Source organism: Salvelinus alpinus, chromosome 15 (assembly GCF_045679555.1).
Source record: "Salvelinus alpinus chromosome 15, SLU_Salpinus.1, whole genome shotgun sequence".
Taxonomy (NCBI): domain Eukaryota; kingdom Metazoa; phylum Chordata; class Actinopteri; order Salmoniformes; family Salmonidae; genus Salvelinus; species Salvelinus alpinus.
The window spans coordinates 56,963,161-56,981,884 of record NC_092100.1 but is presented as its reverse complement, the minus strand read 5'-3'; the positions used below and the strand labels follow the sequence as shown (position 1 = coordinate 56,981,884).

General features: G+C 40.6%; 1 protein-coding gene across 5 annotated transcripts in view; it reads left to right on the top strand.

The window, feature by feature from the left end:
* LOC139540420 (PHD finger protein 21A-like) overlaps positions 1-18,724 on the top strand; it is a 116,384-nt gene that overhangs the window by 26,917 nt on the left and 70,743 nt on the right. For all 5 annotated transcript variants that reach the window (XM_071344222.1, XM_071344223.1, XM_071344225.1 and 2 more), the window contains one exon: positions 9,996-10,061. In XM_071344222.1, the coding sequence (XP_071200323.1) occupies positions 9,996-10,061 (66 nt within the window). The remainder of the gene's footprint in view (positions 1-9,995; positions 10,062-18,724) is intronic.

The following is an 18,724-nucleotide window of genomic DNA, read 5'->3' as shown; positions in this document are numbered from 1 at the left end:
CAAATGGTCCTTTTGTTCGATTAATTCCGTCGATATATATCCAAAATGTCCATTTATTTGGCGCGTTTGATCCAGGAAAACACCGGTTCCAACTTGTGAAACATGACTACAAAATATCTCAAAAGTTACCTGTAAACTTTGCCAAAACATTTCAAACTACTTTTGTAATACAACTTTAGGTATTTTTTAATGTAAATAATCTATAAAATTGAAGACGGGTTGATCTGTGTTCAATACAGGATTAAAACAAACTGTAGCTAGCTTCCTGGTCACGCGCCTCTAACAAACAGGATCTTATCTTCTGGGGATGAGTAGCTGGCAGTTGAATTTGGGTATGCTTTTCATCCAAATGTGAAAATGCTGCCCCCTATCCTAGAGAAGTTAAGGCAAGAACAGCTCAAATTAGCAAAGAGAAAGGACAGTCCATTACTTTAAGACATGAATGTCTGTCAATTGGGAAAATTTCTTCAAGTTGAGTCACATAAACCACCAAGCGCTATGATGAAACTGCCTCTCATGAGGACTGCCACAAGACACAAAGTTATCTCTGCGGCAGAGGATAAGGTCATTTAGAGTTACCGTCCTCAGAAATTGCAGCCCAAATAAATGCTTCACAGAGCTCAAGTAAGACACATCTCAACATCAACTGTTCAGACGAGACTGCGTGAATCAGGCCTTCATGGTCGAATTGCTCCACTACTAAAGGACACCAAGAAGGCCAGCATCCCGGAGTCGCCTCTTCACTGTTGACGTTGAGACTGGTGTTTTGCGGGTACTATTTAATGAAGCTGCCAGTTGAGGACTTGTGAGGTGTCTGTTTCTCAAACTAGACACTCTAATGTACTTGTCCTCTTGCTCAGTTGTGCACCGGGGCCTCCCACTCTTTCTATTCTGGTTAGAGCCAGTTTGCGCTGTTCTGTAAAGGTGGTAGTAGTACACAGCGTTGTACGAGATCTTCAGTTTATCTGCAATATATCGCATGAAATAGTCTTCCTTTCTCAGAACAAGAATAGACTGACGCGTTTCAGAAGAAAGTTCTTTGTTTCTATCCATTTTGAGCCTGTAATCGAACCCACAAATGCTGATCCTCCAGATACTCAACTTGTCTAAAGAAGGCCAGATTTATTGCTTCTTTAATCAGAACAACAGTTTTCAGCTGTGCTAACATAATTGCAAAAGGGTTTTCTAATGATCAATTAGCCTTTTTAACCTTTCTCGCCCTGGGGTTCCGCTAGCGGAACACCCACAATATTTCGCAGCGTGCGAAATTCAATTTTTTTTGTTGTTGAAATATTTAACTTCCACACATTAACAAGTCCAATAAAGCAAATGAAAGATAAACATCTTGTGAATCCAGCCAACATGTCCGATTTTTTAAAATGTTTTACAGCGAAAACACAATATATATTTGTTAGCTCACCACAATAGCCAAACACACAACGCCATTTATTCACCGCTAACATAGCTTTCACAAAACCCACAAATATAGATAAAATTAATCACTAACCTTTGAACAACTTCATCAGATGACAGTCTTTTAACATCATGTTATACAATACATTTATGTTTTGTTTGAAAATGTGCATATTTATAGCTACAAATCCTGGTTTTAGATTGTGAATACGGTGCCATAATGCACCAAATTGTCAGGAGAAATTTTGGACAGTCACGTAATCTAACCAAAGAACTCATCATAAACTTTACTAAAAAATACATGTTGTACAGCAAATGAAAGATACCCTGGTTCTTAATGCAACCGCTGTGTTAGATTTAAAAAAATTACTTTAGTACAAAGTACAGCATGCAATATTCTGAGACGGCGCCCAGCAATTCTCCGCCATGTTGGAGCCAACATATACCACAAAAATACGAAATAACATCTTAAATATTCTCTTACCTTTGTTGATCTTCCATCAGAATGTAGTGCAAGGAGTCGTATTTAAGTACAGCTCCCGCTCAGCCCAGTCAAAACTGTTGCTCTGGCACCCCAATGGTGGAACAAACTCCCTCACGACGCCAGGTCAGCGGAGTCAATCACCATCTTCCGGAGACACCTGAAACCCCACCTCTTTAAGGAATACCTAGGATAGGATAAAGTAATCCTTCTAACCCCCCCCCTCCCCCTTAAAAGAGTTAGATGCACTATTGTAAAGTGGTTGTTCCACTGGATATCATAAGGTGAATGCACCAACTTGTAAGTCGCTCTGGATAAGAGCGTCCGCTAAATGACTTAAATGTAAAATGTAAATGTATTTCCACAATAAATCGTTGTTTTGTTTTAGAATGTCCATTTCTTCTGTCGAATTAGCAACTTTGGCTAGCATTGTGGCGCGAACATGTCCATCAACTCTTGGCGCATGGAACGAAAAATTCCAAAAGTCACAATAAACGTCGAATAAACTGGTCAAACTCGGTTGAAAATCCATCTTTATGATGTTTTTCTCATATGTATCCAATAAATTCCAAGACGGAGCATTTCGTCGTGTATACCTAACGCATTTCAGAAGACAATGTGGGGTTCCCTGGTGCGCGGCTAAATACTGCCAATAGGGCGGACCTGTCACTCCAAAAGCTCTCATTCGGTCTCACATCAAGCTAGACACCCCATTCAACATTCTACTGCCTGTTGACATCTAGTGGAAGGCGTATGAAGTGCATACAGATCCACAAATAAAAGGCAATTAAATAGGCAAGGCCTGACAGAGCCCCATTTTCAGAATTTTCACTTCTTGTTTGGAAGTTTGCTGCCAAATGAGTAATGTTTTACTCACAGATATAATTCAAACAGTTTTAGAAACTTCAGAGTGTTTTCTATCCAATAGTAATAGTAATATGCATATCGTATGATCTAGAACAGAGTACGAGGCCGTTTAATTTGGGCACGATTTTTTCCCAAAGTGAATACAGCTTATTCACTAAGAGGTTAAAATAATAAACTTGGATTAGCTAAGAATGTGCCATTGGAACAGGAGTGATGGTTGCTGATAATGGGCACAAAGTAGATGTCCTAACCGACTTGCCAAAACTATTTGTTAACAAGAAATTTGAGGAGTGGTTGAAAAACAAGTTTTAATGACTCCAACATAAGTGTATGTACACTTCCGACTTCAACTGTATGTTCGGTGTTTACTGAATATTGCCCTTGCTTTTGCTCAGATTGATGCATCTTATAGTTTTACTCACTGTTAAATCTTCATGTGTTTTATAGTTACGCCTATGAAGATATGCCATAAAAAAATCTGCTGTTTCCAGCTACATTAGTCATTTACAACATTAACAATGTCTACACTGTATTTCTGAACAATTTGATGTTATTTTAATGGACAAGAAATGTGCTTTTCTTTCAAAAACAAGGACATTTCGAAGAGACCCCAAACTTTTGAACGGTGTTGTGTGTGTGATATTTTATTCACAATGAATGTTGGTTGACCCTCAAATGGTATACTTAAACATTTTGATTTTAGGAACAGCCTGCAAGATCTGATGCTAAGGGAGGATTGATAGATTTCCAATCCAATAAAATCCTTCTGCAGGCTAATGGGGAGGCAAAGGCAATGGCATGCAGCTGTCTATTTGTCAGAGAATGATTGTTTGGTACTCCGAAAAAAACATTTCTGCATTTGGCTGCAACTTTATATCAAATGCTTCAGAAAGGGTTTTACATATAGTAAAGTAAGTAAAATGTAAGTTAAATGGAGAGTACTCAATCTCTGAAATTCTAGTTGAAGTTTGCTGATTAGGGGAATAGAGTTCTCATAATGGAGGGAAGACAAGGTATGGGTGATATTGGACCCCTAAATATTTAAAGCCGGACTTGGACATATGACATGGAATAGTATCCCGTGGAATTTGTAATGCTAATTCATTAATAGGAAAACATTAACTTTTTGAGAAATTCAATTTATAACCCAAAAACACACCAAACCTATGCATTAGGCCCACTACCACAGGGACACACGCTTCAGGGTCTGAGATATATAAAAGCAAGTAATCTGCATACAAGGAAACTTTGTGTTCCAGTCCCTATCTGTAGATACCATGTATTGAGGGTGTGGCGTTTAGCATAATGGAAAGGGGTTCTATCGCCAGGGCAAATAAGAGGGGACATTGGATATCCCTGGCGTGTGGCCCTTGATAATGGGAAATACTGTGAACTGATGCCTTGGGTGATGAGTACAAAAGTCGGACCCAGGTAATTAAGTTCGCACCAAAGCCAAATTTTACCATTACAGAGAATAAATATTCCCATTCTACCCTGTCAAATGCCTTCTCCGCATCTAAAGAGTGAACCACTTCAGGAACATCCGAAGATGCAGGAGAGTATGACATTAGGCAGACATCGAATGTTAGAAAAGGAGTGTCGACCCTTAATAAACCCTGTCTGATCTGCTATGTCTGTCATAGTCGATTCTAATCGAGAGGCAAGCAATTCCGCAAATATTTTTTCATTTAAAAGTGAGATCGGTCTGTATCGGTTTCAAACATTTCAAGCAGGTGGGGGTGCAGTTTGGCAGCAAACATATTGTAGAATTCAATTGGGTAGCCATCTGCGTCAGTGATTTCCCACTTTGCATTGCTGTTATTGAATTAATAATCTCCTCTATCTGCAAAGATAGATCAATTTCCTCTCTTCTCTGTAGTAATGGTAGGAGTTTCCAAATTGTCAAAATCATTCATAATTGAATTGTCTTCAGGTGCTTCTGATGTGTATAGATCAGAATAAAAATTTGATAGTAGTGTTGATTTCAGAAGAACTAACTGTTAAGACACCTGAGGTGTTGTGAATTTGAGGGATCAGCTGTGAGGCAGATTTGCACTTGAGTTGATGAGCTAGAAGTCGACCAGCCTTTTCTCTATATTCTTAAACAGAACAAGTCGCTGCTGCTCAGCCTTATCTGTGGATATTAAATTGTACTGAGTATGAAGACTCAGCCTTTCTTTGTAAAGTTAGGGTGATGGAGAGGCGGAGTATTGTTGGTCTAATTCCAGAATTGCGTTGATCAGCTGTTTTAGTTTTCCGTTTATTGAGAAGAGAGGAATAGGAAATTATTTTGCCTCTAAGAACAACTAAGTGTTTCCCAAAGTGTAGATGGAGAGATCGGTTCGGTTTTATTTGTTTCAATAAAGACAGCAATTGCATTCGATAGAATGGTGCAGAATGAATTGTTTGAAAGTAAGTTAAGTCTCCATGGGGGGGGGGGGGGGTCTGTATCGTTCAATGAGAATGAGAGGTCGAGCGACAGAGGAGCATGGTCACTAATAACAATGGCAGTGTATTCTACTTAACAGAGGGGAGAAGAGCTTTATCTACGAAGACGTAGTCTATTCTAGAATAGGAGTGGTGCACATGTGAAACAAAATAAAATGATTTGTTACTGGGAAAAAGTAATCTCCATGGATCTACACATCCTGCCTAGCTTATAAATGCAGACATAGCGCTGGACATTTTGAGGGAGATGTTGATCTAGGGTTTGAGTGGTCCGAGACTGGGTGTATCACACAATTCAAGTCGCCTCCAAAAATGTAATAGTGCCAGTTGAGATTGGGCAGCAAAGAAACAAGTTTGTTAATACAATCAACATCATCCCATTTGGGAGCATAAACATTTATAATTTAAACAGAGGTGTGAAAGAAAGAACCAGATACCATAACAAAATGCCTCTGTGGATCTGAGATTATGTCCGCAGCAGTAAAATGTACTTTCTTTTAAATAAGTGTTGCTGTTCCCCTTGCCTTAGCATTGGATTTTGAATGGAATATTTTTCCTACCCAATCTTGAGTCTACTGTGATCTGCTGTGTTTGGGAGAAACTCCCCAAATACAGGTGTGCCAAGCTTGTAGTGTCATACCCAAGAAGATTCGAGGCTGTAATAGCTGACAAAGGTGCTTCAACAAAGTACTGCATAAAGGGTCTGAATACTTATATAAATGTCATATTTCAGTTTTTATTTTTGTATAAATTTGCACAAAAAACGAACTGTTTTTACTTTGTCATTATAAGGCTGTAACGTAACAATGTTGAAAAAGTGAAGGGGTCTGAATACTTTCCCGAATGCACTGTATATACAGTAGAATATTAGTGAAGACATAGATATGAAATAACACACATGGAATCATGTAGTAACCAAAAAAGTGTTAAACAAATTGAAATATTTGAGATTCTTCAAAGTAGCCACCCTTTGCCTTGATGACAGCTTTAAACACGCTTGGCATTCTCTCAACCAGCTTCAAGAGGAATGCTTTTCCAACAGTCTTGAAGGAGTTCGCACATATGCTGAGCACATGTTGGCTGCTTTCCAGTTGAATGCATTCAGTTCTACAATTGACTAGATATTCCCCTTTTCTTTCACTCTGCACTCCATCACTCTACTCCTTGTTCAAATAGCCCTTACACAGCCTGGAGGTGTGTTGGGTCATTGTCCTGTTGAAAAACAAATGATAGTCCCACTAAGCGCAAATCAGATGGGATGGCGTATCGCTGCAGAATGCTGTGGTAGCCATGCTGGTTAAATGTGCATGGAATTCTAAATAAATCACTGACACTTTCACCAGCAAAGCACCATCACACCACCTCCATGACTCACGGTGGGAACCACACATCCGGAGATCATCCGTTAACCTATTCTGCGTCTCACAAAGACACGGTGGTTGGAACCAAAAATCTCATATTTGGACTCATCAGACAAAAGGGACAGATTTCTACCGGTCTAATGTCCATTGCTGGTGTTTCTTTGCCCATGCAAGTCTCTTCTTCTTATCTGTGTCCTTTAGTAGTGGTTTCTTTGCAGCAATTTGGCCATGAAGGCCTGATTCCCGCAGTCTCCTCTGAACAGTTGATGTTGAGATGTGTCTGTTACCTGAACTCTGTGAAGAATTTATTTGGGCTGCAATCTGAGGTGCAATTAACTCGAATTAACTTATCCTCTGTAGCAGAGGTAACTATGGCTCTTTTTTCTGTGGTGGTCCTCATGAGAGGCAGTTTCATCATAGTGCTTGATGGTTTTTGCGACTGCACATTTTTGACGTTCTTAATTTTACATATTGACTGACTTTCATGTTTTAAAGTAATGGTGGACTGTCATTTCGCTCTGCTTATTTGAGTTGTTCTTGCCATAATATGGACTTGGTCTTTTACCAAATAGGACTCTTTTGTGTACCAACCATACCTTGTCACGACACAGCTGAATAGGCTCAAACGCATTTAGAAGGAAAGAAATTCCACAAATGAACTTTTAACAAGGCACACCTGTTAATTGACATGCATTCCAGGTGACTACCTCATGAAGCTGGTTGAGAGAATGCCAATAGTCTGCAAAGCTGTCATCAAGGCAAAGGGTGGCTACTTTGAAGAATCTCAAGCAGAATATATTTTGATTTGTTAACACTTTTTTGGTTATCACATGATGCCAAATGTATTATTTCATAGTTTTGATGTCTTCACTATTATTCTACAATGGAGAGAATGGGTGTCCAAACTTGACTGGTACTGTGTGTGTGTGTGTGTGTGTATGTGTATATATATATATATATACTGCTCAAAAAAATAAAGGGAACACTTAAACAACACAATGTAACTCCAAGTCAATCACACTTCTGTGAAATCAAACTGTCCACTTAGGAAGCAACACTGATTGACAATAAATTTGACATGCTGTTGTGCAAATGGAATAGACAACAGGTGGAAATTATAGGCAATTAGCAAGACACCCCCAATAAAGGAGTGGTTCTGCAGGTGGTGACCACAGACCACTTCTCAGTTCCTATGCTTCCTGGCTGATGTTTTGGTCACTTTTGAATGCTGGCGGTGCTTTCACTCTAGTGGTAGCATGAGACGGAGTCTACAACCCACACAAGTGGCTCAGGTAGTGCAGTTCATCCAGGATGGCACATCAATGCGAGCTGTGGCAAGAAGGTTTGCTGTGTCTGTCAGCGTAGTGTCCAGAGCATGGAGGCGCTACCAGGAGACAGGCCAGTACATCAGGAGACGTGGAGGAGGCCGTAGGAGGGCAACAACCCAGCAGCAGGACCGCTACCTCCGCCTTTGAGCAGGAAGAGCACTGCCAGAGCCCTGCAAAATGACCTCCAGCAGGCCACAAATGTGCATGTGTCTGCTCAAACGGTCAGTAACAGACTCCATGAGGGTGGTATGAGGGCCCGACGTCCACAGGTGGGGGTTGTGCTTACAGCCCAACACCGTGCAGGACGTTTGGCATTTGCCAGAGAACACCAAGACTGTGTTCTTCACAGATGAAAGCAGGTTCACACTGAGCACGTGACAGAGTCTGGAGACGCCGTGGAGAACGTTCTTGTTAAAGGAATTTAATTCCTATGTTTATCAACCATTTCAATTAAAACACTCTGTCCATACATAAGTATCTTACAAATTCTTATCAGCATAAAATGGACAGAAACCAGTCTCAAAATCAATCAATAGCGTTTATTCTCGAGAGTACTGAATCATAGTACAATTTACATCAGGTTATATAATAAAGATGATGTCATAGGTTTTAATGTCCATCCTCCTCTAGAATACAATGGCAGTATAGTTAGCGTTCTCATTACTGTCTGCCACCTGTTAAACTATCTGCAACCAACTCAAGGTCTCTCCCCTCCCTGGGTAGAGACAGAATGTCCTGTAAGGAACACAGCATTCCAGCCTCTCTGAAGATAACTCCATTCTTTCTAATAAGGAACACATAATATTCAGCATTATGATTATAATAAGTTTCATTCATACAGTAACATCTAAGTCAAATGTATACATATTTTAGTCATTAAACACAAAAATCCCATAACAGTTCTGCTGCCTGCAACATCCTCCAGCATGACCGGTTTGGTGGTGGGTCAGTCATGGTGTGGGGTGGCATTTCTTTGGGGGGCCGCACAGCCCTCCATGTGCTCGCCAGAGGTAGCATGACTGCCATTAGGTACCGAGATGAGATCCTCAGACCCCTTGTGAGACCATATGCTGGTGCGGTTGGCCCTGGGTTCCTCCTAATGCAAGACAATGCTAGACCTCATGTGGCTGGAGTGTGTCAGCAGTTCCTGCAAGAGGAAGGCATTGATGCTATGGACTGGCGCACCTGTTCCCCAGACCTGAATCCAATTGAGCACATCTGGGACATCATGTCTCGCTCCATCCACCAACGCCACGTTGCACCACAGACTGTCCAGGAGTTGGCGGATGCTTTAGTCCAGGTCTGGGAGGAGATGCCTCAGGAGACCATCCGCCACCTCATCAGGAGCATGCCCAGGCGTTGTAGGGAGGTCATACAGGCACGTGGAGGCCACACACACTACTGAGCCTCATTTTGACTTGTTTTAAGGACATTACATCAAAGTTGGATCAGCCTGTAGTGTGGTTTTCCACTTTAATTTTGAGTGTGACTCCAAATCCAGACCTCCATGGGTTGATAAATTTGATTTCCATTGATCATTTTTGTGTGATTTTGTTGTCAGCACATTCAACTATGTAAAGAAAAAGTATTTAATAAGAATAGTTCATTCATTCAGATCTAGGATGTGTTATTTTAGTGTTCCCTTAATTTTTTTGAGCAGTGTATATACACACACACACTGTATTTATTCTCCAGACTATGACATTGCTCGTCCTAATATTAAATATTTCTTAATTCCATTATTATTACTGCCCTGTTGAAGCTAGGAACACAAGCATTTTCCCACACCGGCAATAGCATCTGATAAATGTGTGTGCGACCAATAAGATTTGATTTGATTTGTAATGTTTCCACAAAATTGTGACTAGCTCCAAATGGTGTTTTGATAGCTTGATAAAATAAATGTTTGTACTGATTTCCATTCATTTGGAGATGTATGTGCATGTGAAACATCAGTGTGGAGACATAAATATTCCAATTTGAAATAAAGTAGTTTTGGTTGAAATGAACCAAACTGACTTTTCAAGTGAACCTGGATGTAAATTATTGGAACTTGGTATGAAAGTGCCCTAAAAAGAGCTTTGCCTTCCTTTGCAGAATGCTGATCTGAAGAAGCAGCTCCACGAACTTCAGGCTAAGATCACAGCGCTTAGCGAGAAGCAGGTATTTCAGGAGATGATGCTGACACAACATAAGGCTGTCCCAGGTTGCCCTATATGAGAGCAGACACACCTATATTGATATGTGTTTGAAACACATGATTTTTACAAATTAAAATGTGTAACCAGTTGTCCTTTTAGACAGACTCATTTGTTTCTTTGAACATCATATTCGAAGATACGCACAAATGAATCATGTATGTTTAAATGTTTATTTAGTTTAAGGCTTTATAAATCCCAATGAGTAATTTGTCACTCCCTCTGTGCAGAGCTGTGTGCATAGGCAAGTGAACACGGAATAGACACGCACACAAACATACTGTTTACACGGTTAATGTCTTGTGATGGATGCTCTGAGGCAGAAATGAAAGCACATTATTATTTGGAATGTGTGTTCTCTTCCCAATGTGGTCTGTCTCTGTTAGCAGTATTCTGCCCACTGTGAGACTCACCTAGTGTGACTTGCACAATGACTTGTTTTCCTGCTGCTTTCTCCATCCTGTCAAGGGAGCTGACTAATCAATTTGGTTTGTGACACACTGACTGTTCTCTGGAACAATTCAAAGAACCTGGAATCTATTCAATATATATAGAGTGGTGGCTCTTTTAGTTAAAGGGATACTTCGGGATCTACTTTCCCAGAGTCAGATGAACTTGTGGATCCCAGTTTTATTTCTCTGTCCAGTATGAAGGATCAGATACCCATAGACTTCCGGCCATTGCACTAGTTAGCATTGGCTTGCAATACTACCTCTAACATCCTTCTTACTGGACACAGAGATATAAAATGGTATCCATTAGTTCTTCTGACTGGGGTAGTAGATACTTTTTCTTGCCACTGTATGTGAACACTTTGGAATTACTTGGATTTCTGCATGAATTGGTCATCAAATTTGATCTGATCTTCATCTAAGTCACAACAATAGACAAACCTAATGTGCTTAAAATAACACACATTATTGTATTCAATATAGACAAGAAAAATACATCATTTAAACATTCACAGTGTAGGTTGGAAAAAGTATGTGAATCCCTAGGCTAATGAGTTCTCCAAAAGCTAATTGGCGTGAGCAAACCTGGAGTCTAATCAATGAGACGAGATTGGAGATGTTGGTTAGAGCTGTCTTGCCCTATAAAAAACACTCAATCTGAGTTTGCTATTCACAAGAAGCATTGCCTGATGTGAACTATGCCTCAAACAAAGGAGATCTCGGAAGACCTAAGATTAAGAATTGTTGACTTGCATAAAGTTTGGAAGGGTTACAAAAGAATGACAAAGCTCAATGAGGTTAAGAAGAATCCTAGAGTGTCAGCTAAAGACTTAAAGAAATCTCTGGAACATGCTAACATCTCTGTTTACAAGTCTACGATTTGTAAAACACTAAACAAGAATGGTGTTCATGGGAGGACACCATAGAAGCCACAACAACCCAATGTTGCGCAGCGCTACTGGCAAAATATTCTGTGGACGGATTCAACTAAAGTTGAGTTGTTTGGAAGGAACACACAATACTATGTGTGCAGAAAAAAGGCACAGCACACCAACATCAAAACCCCATCCCAACTGTAAAGTATGGTGATGTCATCTGTTTTGTGAAGTGCACCAGTCCCTCATGCAGCAAAGCACCCCCACAACATGATGCTGCCACCCTCATGCTTCACGGTTGGGATGGTGTTCTTCGGCTAGCAAGCCACCCCCTTTTTCCTCCAAACATAACGGTGTTCATTATGGCCAAACAATTCCATTTTTCTTTCATCAGACCAGAGGACATTTCTCCAAAAAGTACGATCTTTGTCCCCATGTGCAGTTGCAAACCATAGTCTGGCTTTTTCATGGCGGTTTTGGAGCAGTGGCTTCTTCCTTGCTGAGTGGCCTTTCAGGTTATGCTGATATAGGACTCGTTTTACTGTGGATATAGATAATTTTGTACCTGTTTCCTCCAGCATCTTCACAAGGTCCTTTGCTGTTGTTCTGGGATTGATTTGCACTTTTCGCACCAAAGTACGTTATTCTCTAGGAGACAGAACGCTTCTCCTTCCTGAGCAGTGTGATGGCTGCGTGGTCCCATGGTGTTTATACTTGCGTACTATTGTTTGTACAATGAACGTGGTACCTTCAGGCGTTTGGAAATTGCTCCCAAGGATGAACCAGACTTGTGGAGGTCTACAATTTCTTTTCTGAGGTCTTGGCTGATTTCTTTAGATTTTCCCATGATGTCAAGCAAAGAGTCATTGAGTTTGAACGTAGGCCTTAAAATACATCCACAGGTACACATCCAATTGACTCAAATGATGTCAATTAGCCTATCAGAAGCTTCATGACATCATTTTCTAGAATTTTCCAAGCTGTTCAAAGGCACAATCAACTTAGTGTATGTAAACTTCTGACCCACTGAAATAGTGATCAGTGAATTATAATGAAATAATCTGTAAGCAATTGTTGGAAAAAGTTACTTATCATGCACAAAGTAGATGTCCTAACCGACTTGCCAAAACTATAGTTTATTGTCAAGAAAAGTGTGGAGTGGTTGAAAAACAAGTTTTAATGACTCCAACCTAAGTGTATGTATAAACTTCAAACTTCAACTGTATATAGATTCCAGTACCAGTCAAAAGTTTGGACACACCTAATCATTCAAGGGTTTTCTTTATTTTTACTATTTTCTACAATGTAGACATCAAAACTATGAAATAACACATATAGAATCATGTAGTAACCAAAAAAGTGACAAATATATTTGAGACTCTTCAAAGTAGCCACCCTTTGCCTTGATGACAGCTTTGCACACTCTTGGCATTCTCTCAACTAGCTTCATGAGGTAGTCACCTGGAATGCATTTCAATTGATATGTGTGCCTTGTTAAAAGTTTATTTGTGGAATTTCTTTCCTTAATGCGTTTTAGCCAACCAGTTGTGTTGTGACAAGGTAGGGGTGGTCGAAGATAGCCCTATTTGGTGAAAGATCAAGTCCACATTATGGCAAGAACAGCTCAAATAAGCAAAAAGAAACGACAGACCACCATTACTTTAAAACATAAAGAACATTTCAGTCACAAAATCCATCAAGCGCTATAATGAAACTGGCTCTCTTGAGGACCGCCACAGGAAAAGAAGACTCAGAGTTACCTCTGCTGCAGAGGTTAAGTTCAATTGTTACTAGCCTCAGAAGTTTCAGCCCAAATAAATGCTTCACAGAGTTCAAGTAACAGACACATCTCAACATCAACTGTTCAGAGGAGACTGTGTGTATCAGGCCTTCATGTTCGAATTGCAGCAAAGAAACCACTACTAAAGGAAACCAATAAGAAGAGACTTGCTTGGGCAAAGAAACACAAGCAATGGACATTAGACCGGTGGAAATCTGTCCTTTTGGTCTGATGAGTCCAAATTTGAGGTTTTTGGTTCCATCTCCCGTGTCTTTGTGAGACGCAGAGTAGGTGAATGGATGATCTCTGCATGTGTGGTTCCCACCGTGAAGCATGGAGGAGGAGGTGTGATGGTGTGGGGGTGTTTTGCTGGTGACAATGATTTCTTTTGAATTCAAGGCACAATTAACCAGCATGGCTACCACAGCGTTCTGCAGCGACACGCCATCCCATCTGGTTTGTGCTTAGTTGGACTATCATTTGTTTTTCAACAGGACAATGACCCAACACACCTCCATGCTGTGTAAGGGCTATTTGACCAAGAAGGAGAGCGATGAGTCCTGCATCAGATGACCTGGCCTCTACAATCATCATCCTCAACCCAATTGAGATGGTTTAGGATGAGTTGGACCGCAGAGTGAAGAAAAAGCAGCTAACAAGTGCTCAGCATATGTGGGAACTCTTTCAAGACAGCTGGAAAAGCATTCCAGGTGAAGCTGGTTGAGAGAATGCCAAGAGTGTGCAAAGCTAGCATTCATAGAGTTCAATATTGGTTTCAGCAGACCAGAGAATCTTGTTTCTCATGGTCTAAGAGTCCTTTAGGTGCCTTTCGGCAAACTCGAAGCGGGCTGTCGTGCCTTTTACTGATTCGTGGCTTCCTTCTGGCCACTCTACCATAAAGTTCTGCAGAGATGGATGTCCTTCTCCCATCTCCACAGGGTTCTTGGTCACCTCCCTGACCAAGGCTCTTCTCCCCCGATTGCTTAGTTTGGCCGGGCGGCCTGCTCTAGGAAGATTCTTGGTGATTTTAATTTAATTTTAATTTAACCTTTATTTAACCAGGAAGGGCTCATTGAGATTTAAAATCTCTTTTTCAAGAGTGTCCTGGCCAAGATAGGCAGCACCAAGTCATTACAAAAATTACAGACAGACAACATGAAAAACTACAAGTAATCTAGTAAAAACCATTAAATTCACAAGAGTATAACAAAATCAAAAACAGCAAATTAAAAACATTGACAGGTCAGGGAATCAGCCTCAAAATCCTTCATCAGTGATTTAAAAACACCAATCGGGACAAGTTCTTCCAGTTTAAAATTATTTTGTAAGGTGTTCCAAGACGATGGTGATTCCAAACTAATTCCATTTAAGAATGATGGAGGCCGCTGTGTTGTTGGGGACCTTAAATGCTGTGGACATTTTTGGCATCCTTCTCCAGATCTGTGCCTCGACACAATCCTGTCTCGGAGCTCTACGGACAATTCCTTTCGACTTCATGGCTTGGTTTTTGCTCTGACATGCACTGTCAACTGTGGGACCTTATATAGACAGGTGTGTGCCTTTCCAAATCATGTCCAATTGAATGAGTTTACCACAGGTGGAATCCATTCAAGTTGTAGAAACATCTCAATGATGATCAATGGAAACAGGATGTGCCTCAGCTCTATTTCGAGTCTCAAAAGCCGTCTCATAAGCCGTTTTTGTTTAGTATTTTTTTATACATTTGCTAAAATATTTAAACCTGTTTTCGGTTTGTCATTATTGGGTAATTGTGTATAGATTGCTGAGGATTTTTAAATGTATTTATTCAATTAAAAAGAAAAAGGCTTTAACGTAACAATGTGGAAAAAGGGAAGGTGTCTGAATACTTTCCGAATGCACTGTGTATATACAGTACCAGCCAGCAGTTTGGACACCTAGTTATTCAATGGTTTCTCTATTTTGACTATTTTCTACATTGTAGAGTTATAGTGAGCCACTCATTTTCAATAGACACACAACCTTTATTTTGACAGGTCTAATGGTCTACCGGTCGAATGTCATTTTCTGGTGTTTCTTGGCCCATGCACGTCTCTTCTTCTTATTGGTGTCCTTTTGTAGTGGTTTCTTTGCAGCTATTCGACCATGAAGGCCTGATTCACGCAGTCTCCTCTGAACAGATTATGTTGAGATGTGTCTGTTACTTGAACTCCGTGAAGCATTTTTCTTGGCTACTATCTGAGGTGCAGTTGCTGATTTGTGCGGCTGGTAACTATTGAACTTATCATCTGCAGCATAGGTAATTCTGGGTCTTCCTTTCCTGTGGCTGTCGTCATGAGCGCCAGTTTCATCATAGCGCTTGATGGTTTTTGCGACTGCACTTGAAGTAACATTGAAAGCTCTTGAGATATTCCGTATTGACTGACCATGTCTTAAAGTAATGATGGACTGTCGTTTCCCTGCTTATTTGAGCTATTCTTGTTATAATATTAACTTGGTCTTTTACCAAATAGGGCTATCTTTTGTATACCAACCCTACCTTGTCACAACACAACTGATTGGCTCAAATGCATTAAGAAGGAAAGAAATTCCACAAATGAACTTTAACAAGGCACACCTGTTAACCTGTTATGGCTGCAGCCCGGTGCCGGTACACTTATGACAACATCCAGCTCAAGTGCAGGGCGCGAAATTCAAAATATATATTTTTAAAATATTTAACTTTCACACATTAACAACTCATTTCTGCTCTCACTTCCTCTTGACATCCAGGGGAAGGTGTATGACGTGTATGTATAGTCCTAAGTGTCATGCCCATTTATAGGCAAGCTCTTGAACAGAGACCTCGCTTTCAGAAATCTCACTTCCGGATAGGAAGTGGGCTGCAGAAGGAGTTCTGTTTCACTTAGAGAAATAATTCAAACGGTTTTAGAAACTAGAGAGTGTTTTCTATCCAATAGTAATAATAATACGCATATTGTACGAGCAATTCTACAAATCTTAAAGGCCCAGTGCAGTCAAAAACGTGATTTCCTGTGTGTTATATATATTTCCACACTGAGGTTGGAATAATAGTGTGATATTGTGAAAATGATAATGCCATTTTAGAGTAAAAGCTGTTTGAAAAGATCGCCTGAAATTTCAACCTGTTTTGCTGGGATGGAGTTTTGGCTTGCCCGGTGACATCACCAGGTGGTAAATTAGTTAATAGACCAATAAGAAACAGAGTTCCAAACCTCTCTGCCAATAACGGCTAGTTTCCACCTCCAAACTCAGACCACTCCCAGACAGTCCTAGCTAAATTCTTGTTTTAGAAATTGCTCTTTGCTAAGAAGCTATTTGTATTTATTTTTGACCATTTCACAGTAAGGTGCTTAATTGTTACTCAGAAATGATTTGATATTGAGATCAAAACAGCTGCATTTAAAATTTAAGTCATGCTAGAACAGCCAACTGGTGATACAGCCAGTATTACACGTTGTAGAGGTCGGTGTCTTTGGTATTCTTATAGATGGCTGTGGCTTTTTTATCCACTTGTGGGTGGTAGGTGTTAATAATCTCAGTTCACAAATTTAGTAGGCCTACCTCACCAGTACAACTCTTCTCCTGTCTCACTGAGGAAAGAGTTTACAGTTTACACCTGTGCTGCACTGTGCTGCACCGTGTTGCTAAGCAACAGACACATGTCTCTGGAATGGAGTCGGCACGTTTGTGTCTGCGCATGCTGACCTGTTGTGTTACTACAGCACTCGGGTGTATTTTGATTTATTGCGGTCCATAGGCGTCACACTGATATTCCTGTCACCTCTCAGGCAATGAGCCCACACACACACTTGACACTGCGCGGAGTCCAGTCCAACAGGGCTAGTGTGCATTTCAGGTTTTACCTCTAGAGCATAATGGAAGAACTATGCTATGGGCTGGTTATGACTCTGTGTATCTTCTGTATATTGGGTATTTTGGTGTCTGAGATGGGCGATGTCTGAAGTAGCCAGGCTGTAGTAGGCCTATATGTGCTATATGGACTATGTGCTGGGTTTTATCCCTGCAGATAAGAGCTTCCCTCCCTCTGCGTCCAGCTGAGCCCTCCTGGCCGGCTCCCTTCCCTGGAGGGGTCTAACAAAGGTTACTAGGAGCTCAAGTGTAGCTCTCAAGTGTCTGAAACGGGCTCGTCCTGTAATCACATCTTTGAGGGTTGCCCTTCGATGGGCTAGTATTTATACTCAACCAACCAGAAAGATGGTCTTCCCCCAGATTTTCCTAGAAGGGCTGTCTTGTTTGCAGTTGTTGATTAACAGTATTTAGGGCTGCCCCATACCAGGTCCTGTTAAAAGGACGAACACAGTAAATCGTCTGCTTTTTTCCCTTGGCTACTGTTTAAATCACTCTTGATTAACATGGTAATTGGATTCTTGGCAAGAACACCTAGCCATGTCTCTCTGAAACGGTCTCACAAAGAATTGCCAACAGACTGAAGCATGAAAGGCAGACTAGGGATTTGCTGAATTTCCCTTTTTTTCAGTGGCCCTGCTAAACCACATAAGGAGCATTCCACTTTTCATTAACACTTTACTTGACATCCAGCGTCATAACACGTTATGACATGGTCATGGCCATGTGATAACAGCTGACATAACTTGTCATAATATGGTCATAACACTGTCATGACACATATATTTACACAAGTGTCTCAACCCAGATTTATAAAAAAATAAAAAAATCCCAGCCAAGACGTTTAATTTAGTTTGTTTAACTTTTTCTTACTTGAGTTCCAAATATCTCTAACGGTAGCCCCAGCGTGAGTTGTTTTATGCACGTCATGTCAGAATGCACTCACTGTGCTAATTATCTATAGGCTATGTTTCAATTGATCAATTTCAAATAATTTTCTAAGAAGTTGTATTTTCTAACAACAGTTTGAATTGAGGTGTGTTCTGCCTCATTAATTCACATAGAAGTAGCCCATTTCAGTGTTGCGGACAATTTATGTTTGAGGCTTTACTGAGCCGGTCAAATGCCCCTCTTCAGGGAGAGCTCTTCCCCATTTTTTTCTGCACATATGCAGACATTTGTATGCAGACAGTTGCGCAGTCTTGCACGAACTGGCACATTTTCTGGCTGGCGCTCGCATTGCCTCCATTGTTTTTCTTACAAATAACATTGGACTTGTACATTCCTATCAAAGTACCTTACTTTCTGTATATGGTGTTTCTGTTTCTACTGTAGTATGTACGGTATGTATGTATGTATGTATGGGGCTTAATGTATTTACAGTTTTATTAATGTTTTCATGTAAACTTCCGGAAGTGAATGAAGGGAAGCGAATGATCGTAGACAACACACCACCTTCAACATGCATACTGCAAACAGACAAACTCATCTTGTCTCCTCTTATTATCTTTGGTTGACGCGAAAAAACAAACATGCAGGGATGCAAACTGGGGGGGTGGGATCACTACTGTCTGTAAGCGAACGAGTGATGCGCGTTTGGAGCAATACTGGCTGTATCCAAGGCTCAGCCAGTCGTTTGCATAACAACAGA